This window comes from Betta splendens, chromosome 2, assembly GCF_900634795.4.
Source record: "Betta splendens chromosome 2, fBetSpl5.4, whole genome shotgun sequence".
In the NCBI taxonomy this organism is placed as follows: Eukaryota; Metazoa; Chordata; class Actinopteri; order Anabantiformes; family Osphronemidae; genus Betta; species Betta splendens.
The window spans coordinates 27,971,842-27,996,345 of NC_040882.2; the positions used below are offsets into that span (position 1 = coordinate 27,971,842).

At 51.6% G+C, this 24,504-nt stretch overlaps 4 protein-coding genes across 8 annotated transcripts in view; 3 read left to right on the forward strand and 1 right to left on the reverse strand.

Moving 5' to 3' along the window:
* Window positions 1–934: 934 nt before the first annotated feature.
* On the reverse strand, window positions 935–8,791 carry LOC114851293 (coiled-coil domain-containing protein 171-like). 5 transcript variants are annotated; one of them, XM_055503673.1, is made up of 24 exons: window positions 8,656–8,791; window positions 7,924–8,048; window positions 7,520–7,805; window positions 6,955–7,105; window positions 6,703–6,872; window positions 6,390–6,536; window positions 6,226–6,318; window positions 5,689–5,849; window positions 5,486–5,624; window positions 5,335–5,422; window positions 5,084–5,199; window positions 4,926–5,015; window positions 4,641–4,775; window positions 4,199–4,366; window positions 3,956–4,108; window positions 3,271–3,712; window positions 2,878–3,203; window positions 2,624–2,806; window positions 2,320–2,499; window positions 2,066–2,211; window positions 1,784–1,838; window positions 1,595–1,711; window positions 1,305–1,457; window positions 935–1,214 (listed from the first exon to the last, which is right to left on the reverse strand). In XM_055503673.1, exons 2-24 carry the CDS (start codon window positions 8,016–8,018, stop codon window positions 1,065–1,067), a joined length of 3,744 nt encoding a protein of 1,247 aa, XP_055359648.1. In that variant the 5' UTR covers window positions 8,019–8,048; window positions 8,656–8,791; the 3' UTR covers window positions 935–1,064. The 5 variants fall into 5 exon arrangements, 4 of the variants coding, with proteins under 4 accessions (XP_055359648.1, XP_055359645.1, XP_055359646.1 ...); XM_055503670.1 differs by having other exon boundaries at window positions 4,641–4,853; XM_055503671.1 differs by having other exon boundaries at window positions 936–1,214; window positions 2,642–2,806; window positions 4,641–4,853.
* A 14-nt stretch (window positions 8,792–8,805) lies between these two features.
* wdr55 (WD repeat domain 55) lies at window positions 8,806–11,106 on the forward strand. Its single transcript, XM_029142980.3, has 4 exons — window positions 8,806–9,396; window positions 9,749–9,855; window positions 9,935–10,204; window positions 10,331–11,106. Exons 1-4 carry the CDS (start codon window positions 8,806–8,808, stop codon window positions 10,665–10,667), a joined length of 1,305 nt encoding a protein of 434 aa, XP_028998813.2. The 3' UTR covers window positions 10,668–11,106.
* Window positions 11,107–11,203: 97 nt separating this feature from the next.
* Window positions 11,204–16,632, forward strand: LOC114850362 (PC4 and SFRS1-interacting protein-like). Its single transcript, XM_029142271.3, has 12 exons — window positions 11,204–11,355; window positions 12,133–12,236; window positions 12,309–12,373; window positions 12,453–12,588; window positions 12,672–13,016; window positions 13,214–13,268; window positions 13,348–13,886; window positions 14,043–14,140; window positions 14,215–15,172; window positions 15,483–15,584; window positions 15,736–15,946; window positions 16,046–16,632. The coding sequence occupies exons 2-12, from the start codon at window positions 12,153–12,155 to the stop codon at window positions 16,063–16,065; spliced, it is 2,613 nt and encodes an 870-aa protein (XP_028998104.2). The 5' UTR covers window positions 11,204–11,355; window positions 12,133–12,152; the 3' UTR covers window positions 16,066–16,632.
* An 882-nt stretch (window positions 16,633–17,514) lies between these two features.
* LOC114851250 (tetratricopeptide repeat protein 39B) overlaps window positions 17,515–24,504 on the forward strand; it is an 11,140-nt gene continuing 4,150 nt past the window's right edge. Inside the window, exons 1-5 of the mRNA XM_029142968.3 lie at window positions 17,515–17,811; window positions 22,492–22,526; window positions 22,705–22,809; window positions 22,964–23,095; window positions 24,441–24,504. The exon at window positions 24,441–24,504 is cut by the window's right edge and continues 7 nt beyond it. Of these exons, the coding sequence (XP_028998801.1) occupies window positions 17,773–17,811; window positions 22,492–22,526; window positions 22,705–22,809; window positions 22,964–23,095; window positions 24,441–24,504 (375 nt within the window). The 5' untranslated portion in view covers window positions 17,515–17,772. The remainder of the gene's footprint in view (window positions 17,812–22,491; window positions 22,527–22,704; window positions 22,810–22,963; window positions 23,096–24,440) is intronic.

The following is a 24,504-nucleotide window of genomic DNA, read 5'->3' on the forward strand; positions in this document are numbered from 1 at the left end:
TTGACTTCATGGCTGCTCCTCGGCGGAACAAAGGTTTGAGCCATGACGTCACAGCAGCAGGACACACGTGGAGATGAAGCGGCGGCTCTGGAAGCAGACGCTTCCGGGTCCTGAGGACCGGTGGACGGGTGAGTTCACGCAGCGCCGCCGGGCATCGAACCACGACCTGCTGAAACCTTCACGGTGAAGCAGCAGGTCCGAACCAGCTCTGCGTTTCCTGCAGTAAATGTTCATGTCAAGGAGCCGGAGCTGCTCTTTGTTTTGGGATTTACTTCATCTCTCCTCAGACGAGTCACTTCCTGTGTCTGTTACAGAAGCGGCTGCATCAGGAATTAAAGCTAATCTGTGTTTGAGAGTGGGACAAACTCTGACCGTAAACACTGGACGTCTCCAGTTGAATGAACCTGTCACAGAAACCCTGAGTCAGCTGTCCGGCCTGTGATGCTAAGCTAAGCTAAGCTAGCCATTCAAACAAGTGACAGAGGAGCCAGCAGAAGAAGAAAGGAGCGTTAATTGCTCCCAGCAGCATCTGTCAGGCCTCAGGTTCCACCCTTTAAAGTCAGTAGAAACATGCAGCTAATGTGGTTTTCAGTGCTTGAACAAGAGACTGAGCAGCTGCAAGTCCCCAGAGGGACCAGCATCGTCTCCAGAGGAGAATCAGCCGATTCAGCAAAAACTGTGACAGCAGCTGAAGGCGTCGCTCAAGCAGGAGAACTCCTCAGAGGAGGAGCAGCGCTGCTGGAGGCGCAGACTCCTCCTGCTGACGCAGCAGCAGCCACGCGTTTGTCCTCCAGGTCTGCTTCATGCACGCAGACGCCTCAGGGGGGGCGGAACCAGAACTGAACGGGAGACTGTGGCTTTAGACGTGTGTGTGTGTGTGTGTGTGTGTGTGTGTGTGTGTGTGTGTGTGTGTGTGTGTGTTTTAAAGGAAACCACTATTCTCATACAAGCTGCTTTTTATTTCACAGAATGGGACGGTTGCTATGACAACAACTTCACATCATTGTGTCGTTCATGCTACAACAGGAGGTCTTTCCGTCACCTCCTTCCTCCTCTGCTCTTCTTCATAGTTTTCTTGGCCTGATTTGAGGTGAGAAGTGGGTGGGGCTGGTCTTTGAGTGGGCGGAGCTTGGTTTACAGGCAGCTGTGTTTAAACTGACTGACAAGTCAGAGGATGGAGCGGATGGAAGCGTTTCCATGTCGACTAACTCCACCTGAAACATGGGTATTTATTTATCCACATGGTTCACGTCAAGAAAAACCTGAAGTTTCCAAACTATTAACTTTATAACAAAGGCTCTCACAGGAACAAAGGCCTGGTTGTCATGGAGACAGGCGTCCTGCAGCTCGCTGCGTAGAGCAGTCACATGACTGCGGTGGGCGGAGACCTCCTGCTCCAAACGCTCCATCCTGGAGCTGCAGGTGTGAAAGAGCTGAGAGATGACGGAGTGAAGACTCTGCAGAGAAGCAGATGAGGGTTAACGTGACGAAGACGGACGGGAGGAAGACGGACGGGAGGAAGACGGACGGGAGGAAGACGGACAGGAGGAGATGTGAGGAAACGGGAGGAGATGTGAGGAAACAGGGAGGAGACCTGGCACGCCGCCGCCTCCAGAGATCCAGGAAGGAGCTCTGCTCCACTGACGTCCAGAGGCAGAGGGCGGGGCAGATCCCACAGCGAGCGCTCTGATTGGACGAGTCGGTCCCTGACCTGCAGAACAGCGTTACAGGCGTTAAACGTGCTGCATCGATGGCCTCCACGTGTGTCGATGCATGCGTTCACCTCCTGGCAGCTCGTTTCTGCAGCCTTCATGAAGCTGATCAGACGGTCCCTACGTCTGGAGGAGACAGGGAGACGAACACAGGGGAGGGAGACAAACACGGGGGGGGGTTAGATCAAAAGGCCACTGATGCTCGTAGTCATAGTGACTGTGTCCTTACAGCTCCTCTGACCTTCTTCCTCCTCATCCTCACCTTCGTCCTCACCCTTCTCCTCTTCCTAACCCAGGTTTTGAAGTAAAATAAATTGAAAGCATTTATAAACAGACGGTCGTGTGTCTGTTACCTGGAGGCGTCTCTCAGTTGGTCCTCATTTTGCTGTAGTTTCGCCTCCAGCTGCTTCTTCTCGTCCTGAGCCCCTGACAGGTGTTTACCCAGAATCCTCAGCGAGCGCTCCTTACGCTTCACCTCCCGTTGAGCCTCTGACAGAGCCTGGACAGAAAGAGAGCAGCTGCAGGTTGAGGAGCTGCAGGACACAGTGAAATGACAGCACAGGAGGCTCCTCCCAGAGACCAGGACTGGGCTGGTTCTGGTTCTGACCTCTGTGGTCCGGCTCAGTGTGTTCTGTGTGTTGGTCTGAGCTGAGCTGTGTGAGTCCACGCGCTGCAGCAGCGTTTGCAGCTGGTTTGTCTGTTGCTGGATCAGCGCCTGAGCCTCCTGCTCTCTGCTCAGAGCCTGATGAAGCTCCTCACACACGGTGTAGAAGCGGTCGGCTGGGACCTGCACGCACGCACGCACGCAGTCACACACATCCAGACACACACACACACACACACACACACACACACACAATCAGCTCCGGCTCTGCTCGTTCTGTGAAGGTCATCCCGTCCTTCAGCCTCACCCTCCTCTCGTTTCTCACCGTCCTCTGCATCCTCTCTCTCCTCTCTCTCCTCTCCTTCCTCTCCAGCCTCAGCTCCTTCTTCAGCTCGGACGCCTCCAGCCTCAGACTCCGTCGCTCCACCTCTGCTGAGTGCAGCCTTTGGCTGAAGAGGAGGAAGTGCTGCTGGAGGCGTGAGACCAGGGCCTGATGGAGGAAGCACACGTGTAGGTCAGCATGAGGACAGGATGTGCTGTGTCTGCTGTGGGTTGGACCACCTTCATGTTGGCCTGTGATGACTTCAGTCTCAGCGTGTCCTCCTTCATTCTGCCTGACGCTTCATCTGCTCGACCAAACAGTTTGTCCAGGAGTCGAGACAAACCTGAACAAGCTGCTGACGTCACATCGACAGGCGACAGGCCTGAAAAGAGGCCGAGGTGATAAAGGACGTGCAGAAAAGCCGAGTCTGTTTTAGTGAAGGGTGCCGGTCTACCTGTGTGCGCCAGCGCCCCCTGCAGGTCACACATGGAGGTGAGGATGGTGGAGGCCAGCAGCTTGGAGTGAAGCCAGCGGGCACAGAGGCCGTCACGTCCACCAGCTCTGCCTGGAACAAATACACACGTCACTCACAGCTGGGAGCAGGTCGACAGGAGGACCTTAAAGCCACTGACCCGCGCTCAGCCTGCTGTCTTCATGTGCGCAGACACAGACTGAAGCACCGCCGCCTCCCTCCAAGTAGAACATCACCGCCGTGCCTTTAGCCAGAGAACACCACCTCCTGACGGCCAGGACCACACACACAGCCCTCCTCCAGCGCCTCCTCGCCCTCCTTCCTCCCTGCTCCTCCTCACCTCCCAGCGCCGCAGCCAACCTCCTCACCTCCTCCTCCAGAACCTGCGTCCCCGCCTGCTGCCTGATCAGCAGCCGCTTCTGCTCGCAGAGCGCCCGCACGCGGCACAGGCAGTGTTGGAGCGCCCCGGCCAGCAGGGCGCAGCCGAGAAAGAAGCAGGCCGACTCCCTGCGGCCCCGAGAGAGGTCAGAGGTCAGAGAGGAGCAGCGGAGGTCCAGAGAGGAGGCGCGATCCTGGAGGGAGGCGCACTGGGAACGACACACCTGCGAAGGAGAGAAGCTGTGAGTTCTGCTCTGCAGCACAGCAGGAGGCACAGAAAGACACAACGCTGGGATGGACCTGCTGTTAAGGGTTTGTTTAGCTCCTGGGGACAAAGTGGGACGTTAAGTGATGATCGCTCCTTCACTCAGAAGTCGACCAAAGGGACAGAAAACCTAAGCTTATCTTCAAAGCTGTGCAGAGCTTGTGCTGGTTCAGCTGAGCGACTGACAGCATCAGAGCGTTACCTGCAGCTCCTTCTGCAGCTGTGTCACTGTGTGTGTGGCCTCCTCCTCCCTCCTCCTCACGCTCTCCTCCAGGCGACTCACAGCCTCCTGACGGCGCTGCAGCTCTCGCACACACACACGCTGCTTCTCACACACACGCTGCAGGCGGCTGATCTGCAGGAGGGTGAGGATGAGGACGAAGATGAGGACGAGGATGAGGATGAGCACCACCGTACGCTGACAGCTGCGGCAGCGTCAGTTTACCTTGTCATTGGCCTCCTGGAGGTCAGAGGTCAGCTGATTAACCTGTTCACTGATGACATCACACAGCTCCTCCCAGGTGAAATCACCCACAATGCTCTGGGGCTGATCGAGGAGGACACAGCCGGCCAGCAGGCGCTGGTACAGACGGTAGAGGAAGGACAGTCGGACCTGACACCCACACGCGCACACACACACACACACACACACACACACACACACACACACACACACACACTACTACAGCTGTGAGGGCAGTCACTGACATAACGACTTTGAACTCAGAGCCCAGTGTGACAGTGCGTAATATGATTTACATCAACAGTGTAATTAAATGTCTCCAGCATGATGACATTAAACTGCTGTGTAGTCCAACAACATGCAGGGAAGCAGAGGGAGAAATGAACCAAACAAGCAGAGACCGTGATGTGGACCGGGCTCTGACCTTCTCCTCCTTTTTGTTCTGATCACGTATCTCCTGGACCTCTGCTGCTCTGTCCTCTCTCTCTCTTTCCTTCTCCTGCTCCCGTTCCTCCCTCTCTCGCTCCCACTCTCCTCTCTCTTTCAGCAGCTCATGGACCTGTGTGGACCAATCAGAAGCCTTGTGGCCAAGCTGCGTCAGCTCCTCCTTCAGTTTGGCAGAGACTTGCTGTGACTCCTGGAGGGAGACGAGCGACAGCGTGAACGTCTCAGAACCGTGTGTTTGCTGATGAGCTTAGTCTGGACTCACCTGGATCTGCCTGCTCTGATCTGAGCCCGACTGTCGCAGACGCTGGTTGTCCTCATGCAGCCTCTCTGAAGCCAGCAGCAGATCCTGGACCTGTGTTCATTAACACTGAGTCTAGAGCTCTGACGTGCTGTTCAACAACGAGGAGACATAAGTCAGACCTGCTTTTGTGCCTCCTCCAGTTTGTGCTGGTTTCTGCAGAGTGTCGTCTCCAGGAGGCGCAGGACTTCAGCAGCAGGACTCCGGCTCCCATCATCCTTTGCTGCACTGCCACTGCCTGCACACACACGCACAAACACACACACACACACAGACAGACAGACAGACACACACACACACACACACACACACACACACACACTTCACCTCCTGAACCCTAGCGTCCTAACGTTGGCGTGTTCTGACCGTTTACCTGTGTCTCTGTGCTGCTGGAGAGTCCGTCTGATCTGTTCCAGACAGTCCATGAACGCCTCTTCTGTGTCCGTCTGCCTCTTCACCGCCTAAACAACAACTCCCTGGTCACGTCTCTCAGAAGCCTGGTCCTAGTGTCTGCTGTGTGTTACCTGCTCCAGGAGAGCGTGCGTGTTGGCGAGCTGCCTCTGCTCCGCCTGCAGCCGCTCAGTGAGGTCAGAGGTCGTCTTCCTCTCCGTCTCCATGGCAACATTCTGTTCACATTGACTGCGCTCGTGCTCTGTCTGCAAACTGCACAAACACAAACCCTAGAACGGAGCAGCAGCGTGTGTCTGTGCTGCTGTGCTTCACCCACCGCTCCAGAGCGCGCTCAGTGCTGTCGCTCCGCTCTTTCTCCAGAACACAGGTCCGCTCCACCTCTCTGAACTTAGCTCTCAGCAGCTCCAGGTTGGAGAGCGCCTCCTGCTGGTTGGAGCGCTCCACCACCACCACTGCCTCCAGGTCCCGAACCCGCAGCTGTCACACAGTTCATCTCCACTAATGAATGATGCGTCTCTCCTTGGCTGCCTTTCTGAAGCACTATGTTCCTACACATACATAGACTAAGCAGTCAATGATGAGCGAGTGACAGAACTTTTCAGGTATCATGGGTAAAAAAGAAACTTATTTATGAAAAGGTTTCTACAGGTGAGATTATAAAAAGCCATGATTCTACCTGACCAAGATTTAAAAGAGGCCATATTGTAAATGTATTCACTTAATTTAATAAAAAGACTTTATTATATATTTTATTATTGGGAGCTGGGTTTCCATCATCATGAGCTGCCTGTAGCTCCTCTGTAGTGGAAACACTCGTTAGCTGATCTGCTGATGAAGCTCGTTGTTGTGTTACCTGAAGGAGCTCGGAGGTGAACTTAGATTCCAGATGAGCCGCTCGCTCTGCCTCCATGCTTGATTCGAGAGACTTCACCCTCTGATCTAAAAGCTGAAGAACAGAATCTAGACAAATGTGCCATTTCTCTCGTTCCCCTTCATTTCCTCCCTCTCTCTCCTCACCTCCTTTTCTCTCCTGCTCCTCTCCTCCCTCTCTGACAGATATTTCAGTTTGTCAGCTTGTCTTCTGTTCACGTCGGCCTCCCTCTCTTTTTCCTTATGCACATCTGCTATCCTCCTCTCCAACTCCTCCAGAGCCTCCTCTTGATCCTGAAACAAACACAAATCACAGCTCCAATCAGATGTTGTCTGAACCCGCTCATTGATTCCTCTTCATCCTGCTTTTAGTTGAGCTAACTATGTAACTATGTAACTAAAGGCATGAGAAGTACTAATAGTCCCAACTTCTAACTTCCGTTGTGTCTTTGTGTAAGACCTGCAGTAGCCGCTGCAGTCGCTGGTTCTCTGAGCCAAAGCTTTGAATCAGTCTGTCGTGCTCTTCAACTTCCTGTTGCAGAGCATGCTGGTCCTCATCTCTGGCCTGACGGGTGATGTCCAGAGCTCTGTGCAACTCCTGCACTGTCTGCTGCAGCTCTGCTGCTCGTTCTGAAACAGACACACACACACACTCTTTATCTTCTCTTCTACACCTACAGCTGCTACAGCAGAGTGCGTTTGATCTGAGCACCTGTAAGTTCCTGTTTGTCTCTGCTGAGCTCAGCAGCTCGGTCGGCATCTCTCTGGCTCACACTCAGCTGGTACTGAAGCTCCACCCTCTGAGCTTCACCTCGCTCCACTGAGGACCTGAGCCGGGTCATCTCTGCCTCCAGCCTGCTCAGCTGAACACACAGATGCGATGAATGAACACCCACCGGGTGTTCATTCATCCATCAGTCATTGAGAAGCTGATCGACCCTTCATGTTCATCAAGAATTACAACCACAGAGTCCTGATCTCTACTCATCACAACTCTCCTGCATTACACAAACTGGAGGAAACCCACAAAAGAACAGTGCAGACCCAGAGCTTAAACTCCTGTTCAGTACAGTTACAACCTTTATTGAGGCTATCATGTATCAAACACAGATGTCGTTCCTCTTGCAGTTAGCAGAGCTAGTGGATAATAAGCTCTTAAAGCACCGCTACATTGTTTTAGTCTAACCCACGTGGCTTCAGGATGAATTTTCATCCTCACAGATTTGAGCTCAGTAATTGTAATTACGTGTGCAGAGTATTAACCCCTTCATTCTCACCTCCTGGTTGTGTCTGGATGTCTGCTCCAGTTTTTCTTTCTCCAGCTGGTTCACTCTCCTCCTCAGACCCTCCGGCTCTTTGCTCCTGTCCCGTCCTTCTAATGATGCCCTCTTCCCCGTGCCGTCCTGCTCTCTCTCTCTCCTTCTCCCTCCATCTCCACTGCCTTTGAGTGTTAGTCGTTCTCTCCCATGCTCCATATCACCCTTTTCTTTTATTTCCATCATTCCTGCTCCATCTCTTGTCTGCTTTTCCTTCTGTTCCGTGGTGGTGATTAGGTCTTTCAACCTGAAAAGTAGTTTCAGAGTAATTTCAGCATTAATCCAGGACACTCAACCACAATAACAGTTTTGTCATGAAAGCAGCACAATGACGGTCTGTTTCCATGGGTCAGGTAGGTTCTCACTGCTCTGGTTTCCTGGCAGCTTCAGTATGAGAACCCTGCCGGCTCTCGGTGCGCCTTCCCCGGCCTGACTGCTCCCTCCTCCGCTCCACCTGCATGTCTGCACAGCTGAGCCGAGTTTATGAAGCCTGGATGTGAAAATATAAACGATCACTGAATTAGAATCGTTTTGAGCGACTAAGACTCCGTTGCTGATGTGATTTCCTGTGGCTTCCTGATGTTTTCTATATGAAGCAGACAAGCCAAGCAGCGGAGTCTCTGGAGGTGGAGCACCGGGAGCCGGTTGCTCGGTTGCCGCTGTTGCCTGGGCAGCAGACGCACTTAAACGACCTCCGGTTAAATAGATAAAGCATTATTTGTTTCTGGTGATATATCGTTGATGTCAAAACGTAAGATCATTGAACAGTTCATCGAAAAAAATACATACACGACATAATATTTAGTTATGGTTTAACTCTACGACTTTTAGCTACACGTGTTATAGTGTTAAAGTGTTATAGTGGGACTGGCTTCAGGCTGTTTTAGAGCATCTACGTTCTTCCTACGAACAAAGAGCATTAGATCTTCAAAGATTCTCAATGAAACGTTTTCCTATCGGAAACAATAGTAAGAACAAAGAGCCTTTCGCTGGTTGATCAATAACTGGTTGATCTTTGTTTCCTTAATTATCAAATACACAAAGTATCATTTGTTATTAAACGTATAAAGAGCTTGTGAACTTTTCCTAATACTTACTTTAACATTTATTCCGGAGCCGTTTGAATCTGACGCCATCTTTAGCTGAGCGTCTGTACGTCATTTCGTTCCCACGTCCCGATTGGCTGGAGGAGCAGCCAATCCGCACACCAAGGTAGCTACACCAGGGGGCAGTGTGGTGTTCAAGTAATGAATCTGCGTAGAAGAAGAAACAAAGCAAACAACATGGCAGCATTCTCAGAACACGTTGAAACGACATCCACAGTGACAGAATCTGCTGAAATGGACAAAACCGAGCCTCCAGAAACCACCGGAGATTCGACAGCTTCGGATCTAGAAGCGGCTGATCCTAAACCAGAGTTGGGTTCTGATGAAGACGAGGAGGGAGGCGAGCCGCCAGGGCCCACGATCAGAGACACCCCGGAGGACGTCCACCTGGAGGCGGTCGCCAACACGGTGGCGCTGCACCCGAGCCGGGACATCCTGGTGTGCGGGGACGTGGACGGGGACGTGTACGCCTTCTCCTACTCATGCACAGAGGGGCAGAACCGGGAGCTGTGGTCGTCCGGGCACCACATGAAGTCCTGTCGCCAGGTGCGATTCTCCGCAGACGGGTCGAAGGTGTTCAGCGTGTCCCGGGACAAGTCCGTCCACCTGCTGGATGTGGAGCGGGGACAGCTGCTCACCCGGATCCGAAAGGCGCACGAGAGTCCCATCAACAGCCTCCTGGTGGTGGACGAGAACGTCCTGGCGACCGGCGACGACGAAGGCACCTTGAAGGTCTCTGTCCAATGAAAGAGACCGCGGATCATGGCTGGTGGTCCAGCCTGGTCCAGAGCGGCCGTTTGACGCTTTAGTAGAGAACGTGGTGGCTGAAGGCGGGTTTAATGGAGACACTGTGATCGAACACGTCTCGTTTGTTTTTCTGATGTGCAAAACGCTGCAGATCACTTCACAATCTGATGTTTAGGTCGTGTAAAGAATGTAGATCTGAGGATGTGTTGGGGTTTTACACTAACGTTAATCAGCTCCATTCTTTCTGATCGTGTGCCTTTTGTTGAAGGTGTGGGATCTGAGGATGTGTTGGGGTTTTACACTAACGTTAATCAGCGCCGTGTGCCTTTTGTTGAAGGTGTGGGATCTGAGGAAGGGAACGGCCGTCATGGACCTGAAGCACCACGAGGACTACATCAGCGACATCACTGTGGACGAGGCCAGGAGGATCCTGCTCACCTCCAGGTGTGTTTGTTTACACTCCTGCTGCTGGTGCTTCTCTACATAAATGCAGCGCTGTTAACACTGTGTTCTGCGGTTGCAGCGGTGACGGGACCATGGGCGTGTTCAACATCAAAAGGCGGCGCTTCGACCTGGTGTCAGAGTATCAGAGTGGAGATCTGACCTCGGTGGCTCTGATGAAGCGGGGCAAGAAGGTGGTCTGTGGCTCCAGCGAAGGGACCGTCTACATTTTCAACTGGAACGGCTTTGGGGCCACTAGCGACCGCTTTGCCCTCAAGGCTGAGTCTGTGGACAGCATCATCCCCGTCACAGACAGCATCATGTGCACCGCCTCCACGGACGGCTACATTCGGTGAGTGGGGTTCCCGCTGGTGCTACCTTCAGGGTCCATCGTTCGTTTTGCTGTTGCGTTGCCTTTTTCAGAGAAACTGACTCCACGCTTTTGAGCCCATTGTGTTATTTGTGCGTCTCCGATCAGAGCCGTCAACCTCCTCCCCAATCGGGTTGTCGGTTGCATTGGGCAGCACCCTGGAGAACCCATCGAGGAGCTGGCCAAGTCCTGGGACTCGCGCTTCCTGATCAGCTGCGCCCACGACCAGCTCATCAAGTTCTGGGACATCTCCTCTGTGCCCCAAATGAGCGTCAACGAATACCGGAAGAGGAAGAAGAAGGACGGGCGAATGAAGCCCCTCAACAAGAAAGCCTTTGGGCAAAACAACGACTTTTTCTCAGGACTTCTAGAGGAAACGGACAAAAAGGAAGATGATGATGAGGAGAAGGAGGAGGAAGATGAGGACGACAGTGACAGTGATTGAGCTGTTGTTACAGTGCGTGTGGACACTAATGTGAGACACCTGCTGTTTCATTCAAAGTGCCTCAATGTCTGGAGTATAGAAATGATTAAGAATGAATATGTGACAAACATAAACGGGGCCTGAAGCTCTGATCCAAGCGCTGTTCGGTCTTTCTAACACTGAAAGTGAGATCGCTGTGACAGTGAACTTCCTCCACCTGAAACAGACACAATGACAAGTAATTTCATAGCAGGGCTTAGTTTTAATTAAAATGTTTTGGTAAGAGTTGTGTTTTTAACAGCTCTGTTTTTTTTGTTGCTTGTATTTACGCGTGTGATAATGTTGCTTCTTTTAATTTGTTTATTAAGAAACAAACATTTCAAACATCCACTAGTATCAAGCAGAATATTTCTCAAGTGATTGTCTGGATAATAAACAACAACTGTCTATGAGTCTAAAATGCTACGCTTATTTATTAATTAGTTTTGATGTCTCTAAATCTCAGTTTCTACCAAAGTGGAACAGGCGAGACCCCACTCATTGGTACGGTCCGCACTCTGGCGGGAAAGGCACCGGAAACACGTCGGTGGTCACGTGATGTGCGTGTAGCGGTCAACATGGCGACTGGGAGAGTAGCTTGGTAGACGGTTTCTTCTGCTGTAGCAGAGCTTCACCTGGGTTCTTTTAACGCATCATCGCTCAGTTTTCGGTGAGTGCGCGTTTCTTAGACCACAGACTAGTTGACGGAACCGACCCAGAACCAAACCCGCGTTAGTCCCGTGGCTGGAGCCGCCGACGTTCTGGATCTTAGCTTGAGTGGTAGCATGGCTGCGTTTGTAAACAAAGAGTGAAGCGCTACTAAGAACGAAACTGCTCAGATTGTGGCAGGTTCGACCTCATCGCTCCGGAGATGAAAGAACCGGTTAAACAGAACGTTTCGCTTTCAGTCTCGCTCGGAACCGCGTCTTAGTTTGTTGTGTGGTCACGTCGTAACAAGCGAAGGCGTGAGCGCTTTGACTACGTGTAGAAACAGTTGCTGCACTGAAATGTTGCTCCGTCCGTGTGGAGCACAGAAGCAGTGACGTTTAAGGCTTATGTTTTATACCTGATCATCTGTGATACTGTAACTGGTACCGGTGCAGAATCAGACGGTTAATACTCATCTATTAGATTAGTGTTCTCTGCACTGGCCAAATGAGTAAAAGAGTGGAGAGGCTCAAATATGGAGCAAAACTAAATGTATCATAATAGAAAGAGGAGCAAAGGACGACGGCCTCAGATCTGTGCTTGTGTGTATTCAGACTAAATCAATGTTACACACATTTGTGTGCAAAGAGCACTTACATCAGACAGCTGCGTTTGTGTCCGTAGTTGTTTTTCTGTGAGGCCAGTTGGATCAGCTTGAATCCACCAGTGATCACAAACCTCTGTCTGTCTAAAGTTCTGCATCTTAAGTGTATATTCTCTGAATCCGCTCGACCTACAGAGGTTGTCTGAAGCAGCACGATGCCAAGAAAAAGTAGCGTCAGCTTCAAACCAGGAGACCTGGTGTTCGCCAAGATGAAGGGCTTCCCTCACTGGCCTGCCAGGGTACGCACACACTCACACATGCTCATTGGGACACTGTTCTTTTTAATGCATCACTTCTGTGTATGTGTTCAGATCTGTAAGTCGGAGGACGGCTACAAGAAGCGAGTCCCAGTCTACTTTTACGGGACCCATCAGATGTACGTACGCGCAGCAGCCGCTCACTCTTCTCACTGTTAGCACTGACTCAACTGTGAATAATGTCTGTCTGCCTCTCAGAGGTCTAATCCCTCCAAAGAACGTCGTCCCGTACGCCGGCAACAAGAATAAATATGGCAGCGGCGTTCGCATCAAAGGCTTCACTGAAGGCATGTGGGAGATCCAGAACACGCCTGGAGTTGGGAGTAAACTTAAAGTCAGTGTCTCGTCTGTCAGACATCAGTTTATGTCTCCAGGTGAATAATGTTCCATTTTCGCTGATGTGGCTTTCCTCTGCAGGTACCAGCAAAGACAACAACTGTTAAACCGACTTCCAATAAAACCACAAATGACAAACCTAAAAGAATTTGCAGTAAACTGGACTCCAGTCAGTCTGCTCCTGCGACTGCAGACAGTAAATCAGCCTCTGGCAGAAATACACCGAGCAAAGTTACAGCAGAAATGGAAGCTGCAGCTTCAGAGAGAGAGTCCAAACAACGGCCAGACGATGCCACTGCTACTGATGACTCAGAGACCACTGTGACAACCAGAAGGGGGGCAGTGGGTAGTAATCAGAGTACACCTGCAGGGAGACGTACTAGACAAACTACTACCAGTACTGCTTCTGCAAAGACTGAGGAGGAGGTAAGAGGGGAAACCAGGACACTTGACTTCATGGTGCGTCTTTACAGTCTGACACTTTAGCAAGTGTCTATAGCTTCAGCAGTCACTAGTGCACTAGTACTAGTACAGTACTAGTAGCCTATGAGTCTGAGAAAGCATTAGTTGAAGCTGTGCAGTGAAACATTTACAGATTCAACAATTCTTTATCTGTTTTATAGGCTGATGCTGAACAACACAAAAGGACTCCTGCTGGTCCTGCTGTAGCCACACCAGGTAAATAACTACCAACCAACTACGAACCAGCTACTGTCAGCGTTAATGCTGGGATACTGAAATGTGTCTGTTTCATCAGCCAGAAAGAAACAGAAGATCACAGAAACAAGATCTGCTTCTAGACAAACAGCCCAGAATGACAGAGAGCAAACGGGAGAAAGTGAAGAGAAAACTGGGGACAGAAGGCGCAAGAAAGCCAAAAAAGGTAAAGGTGTGGCAAAAAAGGCAGAAGGCACAAACGAGAAAACGAAGGAGAAGTCAGCAGAAAGCCACGTGATGAAGACCAGGGGGGCTGAGAAAGAGGAGCAGAAGGAAGAGCAGATGAAACAGGAGGTGAAAGAAGGGAAAAAGCAGGAGAGGACGAGTTCAGAAGACGGTCGAGGAACAAAAAGAAAGGGAGAGAAGGAGGCACAGAAGACAAAGAAACAAGGCTCAGAGGACAGGAAAGAAGAGAAACCTGCAGAACAGCCAGTGAGGGAGGAGAGGAAGACGAGGAGAGCAGAGAAGAAGGAGAAAAGTACAGAGGAAACGGGAGAGACGGCAAAGAAAAAGACCTCAGAGGACGAGAGGGAAGAAGACGCACCAGAAGAGCCAGGAGCCGGTTCTGTGGACCAGCAGGTAGAGTGGGGGTCTCCAGAACTGAACCAACTGTGACGGTTCTGGAATTGGTTGTTGTGTCAATATGAAATTTAACAAGGAAACCTACACTCATTGTGATGTTTAGACAGAGACTCTAGCAATAAATCCTCACTCTAATGAGTTGTGTGTTTTCAGAGACAGCGTCACCTGGCGTCAAAGAGGGAGAGTGTGTTAAAGTCTCTGAGAGGTTTGCTGAAGGACGGGAGGCGAGGGAGGAGAGTGAAGAGCAGTCTGTAAGAGAACGAACCCACGGCAACAGAACCAGGAGCCCCGGCCCGTAGTCACGTAGTGTGTTTGTCTCTTCTAGGAAAGGTGGTGACAGAGCAAAGAGGAGCGTGGAGGTCCGAAAGACACCAGCCAACAACAGCGTGAAGGAACCGCCCGTCACTGAGGTGAAGCCGGGCGTCAAAGCCAAACTCTCCGGCAAATCAGCACAAGAGACACTGAGAGGAGAGGAGAACAAGAGCACGAGGAAAGACAGTGGACATGGGTGTGAACAGACAACAACAGCAGAAAAGACGAAAGAGGAACAGAGGAGGAAAAGCCCTGAAGACAAGACGAAAGACGACCCAAAAACGAGGAAAAGCCCTGAAGACAAGACGAAAGACGAGCAGAAGAGGAGGAAAAGCCCTGAAGAGAAGACGAAAGACGAGCAGAAGACCATGAAGAAAAGCCCTGAAGACAAAGAGCCCAAACAGCCGAACGAAGACAAGACCAAAGACGAAAGCATGAAGAAAGGAGAAGAAACGAATCAAAGCAGAGACGAAGAAAAGAAGGAAGAGAGAAAAATCATCGGAAAGATTGTGAAGGCGACGGCCAAACAGGGAACCAAGGTCAAAACCATGATGGGAGGACTGATGGTGCCTGCAGCGGAGGAGGAGAAGAAGAAGACGGACGGCGTGAAGAATAAAGAGCACAGAGAGAAGATTCCTGAGGCTCGAACGAGAGCAGCGACGGACGACAACAAAGACGCAGAGAAGAAGAGTGAGGACGCGTCCAGTGGAAGGACTCAGGAGAAGAAGAGAGACGAGAAGGGCAGCGAGAAAGCTGTGAAAGAGAAGAAGAAGAACGAAAGAGCAGAAAGAGCAGCGGAGCGAGGAGAGAAGTCAGCAGAGGCCAAAGCGAAGGAGGAGAAGAAGAGCGACGCAGCAGAAGAGACGCTGGAGCTGCAGCCGGAGGGGACGGTTCCCACCATGACGCTGACCGACTCCACGCTGCACCGCATCCACGGAGACATCAGGATCGCCCTCAAGTCTGACAACCCAGTAAGACCCGCTCCCTCTGTTCGCCCCAGGGCTCGGCTCGGCCGTAGCCTCTTGGCTCCTGGTTCTGTTGGTGGGAACTTCAGACCAGGAGCCTGGAGAGCAACAGCTCACGCTATGTAGTTAAGCTCCTTGGTTGGAGGTTCAGCAGCTGTGATGATGATGATGATGATGATGGTCTGTGTGTGATCAGCACACGCTAACGGCTCTAGCTAGCGCCCGCAGGCGTTCCTCTGCTCACGCTTCTAGGCTGGCGTGGGGTCCAGGCCCGGCCTCTAACGGCCCTGTGCTTGTGTGTGTTTGTGTCTTCCAGGACATCGGTAAGTGTCTGAAGGCTCTGGATCAGCTCAGTATGGTTTATGTGACGTCACAGCACGTTCAGAGACACAGTGAACTAGTGGCGACACTGAGAAAGGTACAGAAAGATGCTCACAGCCTGAGGCTCAGGCAGCAGGAGCTCACAGCAGCCACAGGTTGCTTTCCACATTCAAAACCTAAAATGTGCCACTCAGCGTTTTAACAGAGCTCACTAACGTGACGTCGCTGACTGAGTGTGTTGTGTGTAGATGCGCTTCTACAGAGCCAACCAGGCGGTGATGGACAAGGCCTCCATGCTCTACAACCGCTTCAAGAACGCCTTCCTGGTGGGACAGGGGGAGGAGGTGGTGAGCGCCGCCTTCCTGCGCTCCCTGCTGGAGCAGAAGGGGAGGGAGGAGCAGCTGAGGAGGAGCGAGGGGGCCGGGAGTGATGGGGGAGGAGAGGAGGGGAGGCAGGAAGGTAGCTGACCTCAAACCCTGACAATAGTTGGTTCATAGTGTAAATGACTTGTCATGAATTTGTTTGTCTGTCTTTGCTTACGGTACTTTGTCCCCTCAGGTGCAGTGGACTCCTCCTGAGCTCCTCCTGTCAACCAGCCTCCGCGTGACGAGGCTCCCCCTTCAGATGACGAGGCTCCTCCTCCACGTGACGGCGCTGGGACGATGCTCCTCCTCCTTTGAGCCTCGTGGGGACAGTGACGATCCGCTGACTCTTTTATCTGGACACACTAGTGTTTAACTTCACTTCAGCATTACTTTAACCTCAGACACCAGCTGAGGTTCAGGTGCGTTTGAACCTAGAACGAGGAGCAACGCCTCAGACGTGGGACTGGAGGCTCAGACAGGAAGCAGCTGCTGGTGACGTGAGCCCATCGTCACGGTGCTTTTTAATGTCGATATCAAACCACGCCGAGCATTAAACGGAGTCTGTTGATGCCGTGGATCATGTTTCAGCTGCTGCGTTGACGCTTCTTTTTGTACATTTAGGTATTTTAGTCTGTGTTTTATTGTGACACCTGAGATATTTATGATGTTTTAGCTTAGCAGTTGTTTTCTAAATGGCTGTTACACGATCTGTTATGTAAATGTGTAATTTTTATGGAAACATGTCAAAGCTTATTTTATAAATCGGACAAGTCATTTCAAGTTTTCTTGTAATATTATTTTTTTCCAGCTTATGAGGAAATATTATCTTTGTTAGTTCTGTTGCAAAACATGACAAAACTGCAAAATCATTGAAGTGAATCGACCACGAGAAAATGCATCAGCTCAGTAATGAGTGACGTCAGGCTGAACATGAGCGAGGTCAGAGCGAAGCTGTGAACACACACACACACACACACACACACACACACACACACCTGCTCCGTGCACTGTATCCACTGACGACATGCAAATCCCAGCTGGAAGAAGAACAGGAGGCGTCACGGTTCCAGCAGCAGACGTCAGAACGAAGCCAGTTCACACACGTTTACAATGGAAGCATGTTTGTGCTGCTGATGAGTGGAGGATTATTACACTGTAAATGGGCTCGACATGGAAATGTTTACATCATTTATCTGGACCTGTAAAGTTATTGTCACAACACTCAAATGAAATTGACTGTTCAGTGTAAATCAATGTTTGTTAGATGTGAAGAGGGGAAGCTGGGATTGACCTCTGACCTCTGACCTGTAGCACAGATCACTGCTGGTGAAAGGAAACAACCTCTATAAAGTCAGTTACTGTCAGTGATGAGCCGTTCAGGGAAAACGTGTCTGATTCAACGATCAGATACACAGTAGGATTAAATTCTGACTGCATTCAAATTCAAATTTGTTTTTTTTTAAATGAAAATAAAAATTGAAAAATATGTTTTATAAAGAGAAGTGATGTGTAATTAAATAATCACTATAGAAGAAAAAATAATCTTCCGTGAATCCTTGTGCGTCTGCAGTGTTTTTCCAGTGGTGCGTTCACGGCACAATCGCGCTCTGTACGTTTGGGGGCGGAGAAACGGAAACGCGGGAGGTGTGTTTTCTGTCCGTGTGTGTTGGAAACGTAGACAGCTCCTCACGGAAGAGAGCCGAGTATCGGTGACCGCCGAGCGGAGCAGAGGACGAGCCGGAGCCGCAGCGGGAGACGGAACCGGAGCCGCGCGTCGCCGAGGACACGTCAGGACGTCGGAGCCGTCGGAGGACGCGGACGCTGCGGCGCGTGAGGCAGGAATGGGACTGTGGTTCTCCTCAAACAGTAGCAGCGGTACCGACCTGCGGACCTGAGGGAAGACAGGCACCGGGCGCAGACATGGCCCACGAAGGCAACGGAGCGACCGCGGAGGAGGAGGTGGGGCGTTCACGGCGCTTCTCCGAGGTCTCATTTGTCCCTAAAGTCACGTTCACGCGGTGACGTAACGTTAATCATCTGCGTGTTGTGTTAATGAGCAGATTAGACACGCATTCTATTGCATTCTATTGTAGGGACGGTTCTACTTCCTCCTGTCTCTGATTCCCTTTAACTGACGCTGCTTTCAGTGAAAGTTGGGCACTTTTTGCCAAATGTCCGCTAACAGCAGCGTGTTTGCTGGAACTGACGCACGTCACGAGCTGTCACATTATTGATTTTACACCGTCAGAACGAGCGAAGCGTCACCGTGAAATAGAGCAGAACAACAGGAAGTGCGACGGAGATGAGAGATGGACGGGTCCGTGTCCCTCTGAGTCCTGCCTCGGTGCGGACGGATGGACAGACAGAGAGACGGAGGGAGAGACCGACGGACGGAGAGAGACGGAGAGAGACAGACGGACAGAGAGACAGAGAGACGCTGTCAAACACTGTTCAAAGTCTTTGATTTCTCATAGAAACAGATGTGGTTCATCTAAGCTCTAATGAGCTCATGAACCTTTGTCTCACCTGCATAAAGTCACATAATGAGAAAACATCAAGCATGTGTCTGTTAAGGTGACGTCACATTAGCAGTGTGGACCTGGTCATGACGTCACTCTTAGCCCCACGTCTGAGCTTCTGATGGAGCGAGTGCTCGTTGCTGCTCAGCGACGTTTTCTTGGTCATAAGGTTCCACCTGAACAGACGTATCTGTAGGAACCTGAGTTCACATGTGTTCATGCAGCGTCTTTATCTGGAGCCTGACACGTCTCTGAGTGCTCAACGTCTCAACAGCTGTGAGGTTTGAGCAAGTTCTGTTGGGTTCTAGTGTTGGACTCTTTTCATCCTCTGCAGGACGTCTTTTCTGGAGCGGTTGAGGAGGTTTAGACAGATGTTTGGGTTGAATCTAAAAGGCGTTTAGTTCCAGGGCTTTGTTGGAGCATCTGTCTGTGTTTCTCTTGAACAATGTCTTCTGGTTCTGGATGAGACAAACCTGTAAATGGATCCTAATCCTTAATGGACCTTAATGGGAGAAGTGGAAGAGGTTCCCTGAAGGAGGAGAGGACACTTCTATTTCCTGCTTTATTTATTATTTTTTTATGAATTTCATCTTGTAAAAATTCACTTGAGTTCATGAGGATCCGTCCTGCAGACACACAGACGCAGGCTTTACCCGAACAGTCCTCCTCCTCGGCCCCTCGTCCTCCTCGTCCTCGACCCATTCACTCATCCTCTCATCCTCCCCTCTTCCCCTCCTCTCATCCTCTCATCCTCCCCTCCCACCATCCTCTCATCCTCCCCTCCTCTCATCCTCTCATCCTCCCCTCCTCTCATCCTCTCATCCTCCCCTCCTCTCATCCTCCCATCCTCCCCTCCTCTCATCCTCTCATCCTCCCATCCTCTCATCCTCTCATCCTCCCCTCCTCTCATCCTCCCTCCTCTCATCCTCTCATCCTCCCCTCCTCTCATCCTCCCATCCTCCCCTCCTCTCATCCTCTCATCCTCCCATCCTCTCATCCTCTCATCCTCCCCTCCTCTCATCCTCCCTCCTCTCATCCTCTCATCCTCCCCTCCTCTCATCCTCCCCTCCTCTCATCCTCTCATCCTCCCATCCTCTCATCATCCCATCCTCTCATCCTCTCATCCTTCCCTTCTCATCCTCCCCTCCTCCCCTCCTCTCATCCTCTCATCCTCCCATCCTCTCATCCTCCCACCATCCTCTCATCCTCTCATCCTTCCCTTCTCATCCTCTCATCCTCTCATCCTCCCATCCTCTCATCCTCCCCTCCTCTCATCCTCTCATCCTCTCATCCTCCCATCCTCTCATCCTCTCATCCTCCCATCCTCTCATCCTCTCATCCTCCCATCCTCCTCAGTAGATCGTCTCCTCATCTGAGCTCACAGTCGCTCCTCTGTCAGCTTCCCTGAGTCTCACTCATTACATTACAGAGGAATTCACTGACTTGGACCGAGCTCTGAGAATGTGTGGAGTGTAAAAGTACCCAAACACAGTGAAAGGTTGTGGCCGATCACACGATCAGGCGCTGGTGAGGCAGCGCTTTTGTCCGTCGACACACTGAAGCATTAGTTTGCAGTAAATCTAATCGGTGGGGAATGAGTGGAATGTCCCAGGCTGAGGTCTGACCCGGGTCCGTATTCATTCGCAGCACAAGGTTCCTCCAGCTGCACCTAATGAAGAGATGCCTCCGCCCACATTCTCTATGAGGCGGAGCTTCGTGTTGGAGCCAGCGTTAACGTGAGGCTGAGCCACTTCCTGTTTGCTGCAGGTCAAAGGTCAGAGTGTGTGGTGCAGGTAGGATTCTCATTCTGGGGAAGTTCTGAGGGTCCAGTTGTGTCCAGAGGAGGTTCTGGCCTGAAGGTCCAACATGAGAACACTTGTCTGGTTCCAGGCGTCGTGTCTGAGGCTCAGTGGAACCAGAGCGCTGGGGTTTGAGTCATCTGAGCCGTAACAGGACCCAGTGCAGGTTCTGACTAATTGATTAAGGTCACAGAAGCTCTGTAACGGCCAACGCTGGTGAAGCTGGTTCCTCCCAGTTCATCCAGACGTTGTCTGCTTCTCTTTCTGGCACTGGTTTGGTCCAAACACTAAGCTACACGTCAAGCAGGAAAGGTGTCTACATAGATCACATCATTTAATGTATCATATCAGATCATAAGTCTGAAAACATCGTTAGTAATTAATAATGAACTCAGTGTTTCCAACCGTTTATTTGGCCTCAGACTGAAGCAGAACATTTACTCTGTGGAAGATGATTTTCAAAATAAATGTGTTTTACAAAACACAAGAAAAATAAAAGGGGCTGTGGATTCTGAAGCTCAAGAACAAACAGGCAAACAGCGATTCTGGTTAAATATTTAATCAGAAATAGGTTTGAGCCTAAATCTGCGGTTTATGACTGAACTTCCTTCATTCAGGGAATCAGATCCAACAGTGTTTTGCTGATGCAGCTGGACTCTGACCTGTGAACTTGGTGGTTTTATTAATAGACAGTTGCAGCGTGGTGCCTTCAGGTCCCAGCAGCGTGGTGCCTTCAGGTTCCAGCGGCGTGAGCGTGGTGCCTTCAGGTCGCAGCAGCGTGAGCATGGTGCCTTCAGGTTCCAGCGACATGGTGCCTTCATGTCCCAGCGGCGTGGTGCCTTCAGGCCGCAGCAGCGTGGTGCCTTCAGGCCGCAGCAGCGTGAGCATGGTGCCTTCAGGTTCCAGCGACATGGTGCCTTCATGTCCCAGCGGCGTGGTGCCTTCAGGCCGCAGCAGCGTGGTGCCTTCAGGCCGCAGCAGCGTGGTGCCTTCAGGTTCCAGCGGCGTGGTGCCTTCAGGCGGCAGCAGCGTGGTGCCTTCAGGTTCCAGCGGCGTGGTGCCTTCAGGTTACAGCGGCGTGGTGCCTTCAGGCCGCAGCAGCGTGGTGCCTTCAGGTTCCAGCGGCGTGGTGCCTTCAGGCGGCAGCGGCGTGGTGCCTTCAGGCGGCAGCGGCGTGGTGCCTTCAGGTTACAGCGGCGTGGTGCCTTCAGGTTACAGCGGCGTGGTGCCTTCAGGCGGCAGCAGCGTGGTGCCTTCAGGTTCCAGCGGCGTGGTGCCTTCAGGCGGCAGCGGCGTGGTGCCTTCAGGTTCCAGCGGCTCTTGCTCCTCACAGCGTGCGGTGCTGGTTGAACAGCGTTCATTTTCACACCAGCTCCCTGTCGAGGTCGAGGGAGCATCTGTTGCACAAGAGAGAGCGAGAAGCGTGAGCGAGGTGTGAGGAGAGAGCGTCTGTTGGGGTCGCGTTGATGCAGCGATGAGAGGATCCTCCTCACGCTGCTGTCTGATTGGCCTCTGGTTCTGTCCAGGTTCGAGCTCCACCTCAGACGCCTGTCGTTCCTCTCACATTCACACAGCAGCAGCGCTGAGGCCTCTTCTCAGTGAGTCACTGCTGCGTGGCCTCAGCGCTGCAGCTCTGAGCTCTTATGTAAGTTTTATTATTATTATTATTTTTTTAATTATTTTTATTATTATTAGCCTCAGAACCAGCGGCTCCGCGGTGGAACCATCTGACTGGGCCCGTCTCAACCCTGAGCTCAGCCGATGCCTTTGAAGTCACAGACGGCGTCTCAGCCAATCAGCCGCCTCCGCAGTGAAGGACATAAACCTCATGAGTCTCACTGAGCTTTACCTGCAGCAGGCGACGTGGACCGGACAGAACCCTAACATGTGTTCACATAGGACACGCATGTACACGTGTCCCATGACCCCCCAGCGAGGAGGGTCTGAAGCCGTTTCCAGTGGGTCGGGGGCCGTGGTCAGACTTTCCCTCTATAAACTGTGCCGTCCACTCTCCTCTGTAGCTGTAGGTGGTGATTGCGGCTGTGACGGTAACTGGCAGCCGCCGCTTGATGGCGTCGATGGCAAAAACTGGAGAAGCTGGAATTTTTCCACAATACGTTAAATATATCAATATTACCTTTAGAAATGTTGCTGAACTCTTCTGATTGTCATGTGGTTAAATGCATTTGAGTTTAAGTCATGAAGTGGTGATGGTGGTTCCTGAAACCCAACCAGTAGAGAACCACTGGTTTAGAGCTTCAGTAAAAACGGACTTCCTGCTTCAGGATGAGTCTAACCAGTGTGTGACTGTGTGGTTTCAGGACTGCTTTGAAGACGCCTACGACCGGATTCCTGCGTGAGTACGCACACACACATGCACAGACACGCACACATGTACACACACACACATGCACACACACACACACACACACACACACACACACACACACATGCACACGCACACATGCTGACCTGTGTGTGTGTGTGTGTGTGTGTGTGTGTGTGTGTGTGTGTGTGTGTGTGTGTGTGTTCAGGGCCTGTCACATGGACCTGCAGACGTCCATCCAGGAGACTCAGTGCGCTCTCAATCTGGTCCTCAACAACAAGTTCTCTGAAGCCCTGGATCTTCTCAAACCTTGGTAACCATGGCAACGTGTTTGTGTGGCATCACTGACACTGCTGGTCATTCTAGTACATGTATATTGTTACTGGTGTAAATGAGCTGCTGCTGTTGCTTCCAGTCTTCACTGTGTTTGTAGTGACGTGTGTAGTGTTTGTGCGCGTCCCGTGCAGGTGGAAGGACAGCATGTACCACGCGCTGGGCTACAGCAGCATCCTGGTGATGCAGGCGACCATGACCTTCGAGCACAGAGACATCCAGGCCGCCATCGCAACCATCAAGGAGGCGTTACACACCTGTCAGAGGTGAGTGACGGCGTTACACACCTGTCAGTGTTACACACCTGTCAGAGGTGAACGAGGGCGTTACACACATGTCAGCGTTACACACATGTCAGCGTTACACACCTGTCAGCGTTACACACCTGTCAGAGGTGAGCGACGGCGTTACACACATGTCAGCGTTACACACATGTCAGCGTTACACACCTGTCAGCGTTACACACACGTCAGAGCTAAGCGATAGCGTTACACACTGCGTTACACACCTGTCAGAGGTGAGTGACGGCGTTACACACCTGTCAGAGGTGAGTGACGGCGTTACACACATGTCAGCGTTACACACCTGTCAGCGTTACACACCTGTCAGAGGGGAGCGACGGCGTTACACACATGTCAGGGTTACACACATGTCAGCGTTACACACCTGTCAGCGTTACACACCTGTCAGAGGGGAGCGACGGCGTTACACACCTATCAGTGTTACACACATGTCAGCGTTACACACATGTCAGCGTTACACACCTATCAGTGTTACACACATGTCAGCGTTACACACATGTCAGCGTTACACACCTGTCAGAGGTGAGCGACGGCGTTACACACCTGTCAGCGTTACACACCTGTCAGCGTTACACACCTGTCAGCGTTACACACATGTCAGCGTTACACACACGTCAGAGCTAAGCGATAGCGTTACACACGGCGTTACACACCTGTTAGAGGTGAGTGACGGCGTTACACACCTGTCAGCGTTACACACCTGTCAGCGTTACACACCTGTCAGAGGGGAGCGACAGCGTTACACACATGTCAGCGTTACACACATGTCAGCGTTACACACCTGTCAGAGGGGAGCGACGGCGTTACACACATGTCAGCGTTACACACATGTCAGCGTTACACACATGTCAGCGTTACACACATGTCAGAGGTGAGCGACGGCGTTACACACATGTCAGCGTTACACACCTGTCAGAGGGGAGCGACGGCGTTACATACATGTCAGCGTTACACACACGTCAGAGCTAAGCGATAGCGTTACACACCTGTCAGAGGTGAGTGACGGCGTTACACACCTGTCAGCGTTACACACCTGTCAGCGTTACACACCTGTCAGAGGGGAGCGACGGCGTTACACACATGTCAGCGTTACACACATGTCAGAGGGGAGCGACGGCGTTACACACCTGTCAGCGTTACACACCTGTCAGCGTTACACACCTGTCAGCGGTGAGCGACAGCACTTTGGTTTCTCCAGGGTTTGTGTGTGTGGTGAACGATGACTCGTGTGTTAGACGTCATTTGTTGCATCACACTGATCTGAGCAGCTGAGGTTTCACCAACTGCTTTCTCTTCCCTGTTTCTGCAGGTTCAGGAAGAGGAACTGGGTGGTGGGGTCTCTGTCGGGGCTGATCAATAAACAGTCCAACCTG

Bases quoted from the DNA above. Each gene is read 5' to 3' on its own strand.
- LOC114851293 (XM_055503670.1), bottom strand. From the start codon at position 8,018: ATGCAGGTGGAGCGGAGGAGGGAGCAGTCAGGCCGGGGAAGGCGCACC. The intron at 5,423-5,485 runs GTAACACACAGC...GTTGTTGTTTAG, and splicing joins CGCACGCTCTCCTGGAGCAG to GCGGTGAAGAGGCAGACGGA. The intron at 3,713-3,955 runs GTAACGCTCTGA...TCTCCTTCGCAG, and splicing joins AGCTGCAGAAGGAGCTGCAG to GTGTGTCGTTCCCAGTGCGC.
- wdr55 (XM_029142980.3), top strand. From the start codon at position 8,806: ATGAATCTGCGTAGAAGAAGAAACAAAGCAAACAACATGGCAGCATTC. The intron at 9,397-9,748 runs GTCTCTGTCCAA...CTTTTGTTGAAG, and splicing joins ACGACGAAGGCACCTTGAAG to GTGTGGGATCTGAGGAAGGG. The intron at 10,205-10,330 runs GTGAGTGGGGTT...GTCTCCGATCAG, and splicing joins TCCACGGACGGCTACATTCG to AGCCGTCAACCTCCTCCCCA.
- LOC114850362 (XM_029142271.3), top strand. From the start codon at position 12,153: ATGCCAAGAAAAAGTAGCGTCAGCTTCAAACCAGGAGACCTGGTGTTC. The intron at 14,141-14,214 runs GTAAGAGAACGA...TGTCTCTTCTAG, and splicing joins AGGAGAGTGAAGAGCAGTCT to GAAAGGTGGTGACAGAGCAA. The intron at 15,173-15,482 runs GTAAGACCCGCT...TGTGTCTTCCAG, and splicing joins CCCTCAAGTCTGACAACCCA to GACATCGGTAAGTGTCTGAA.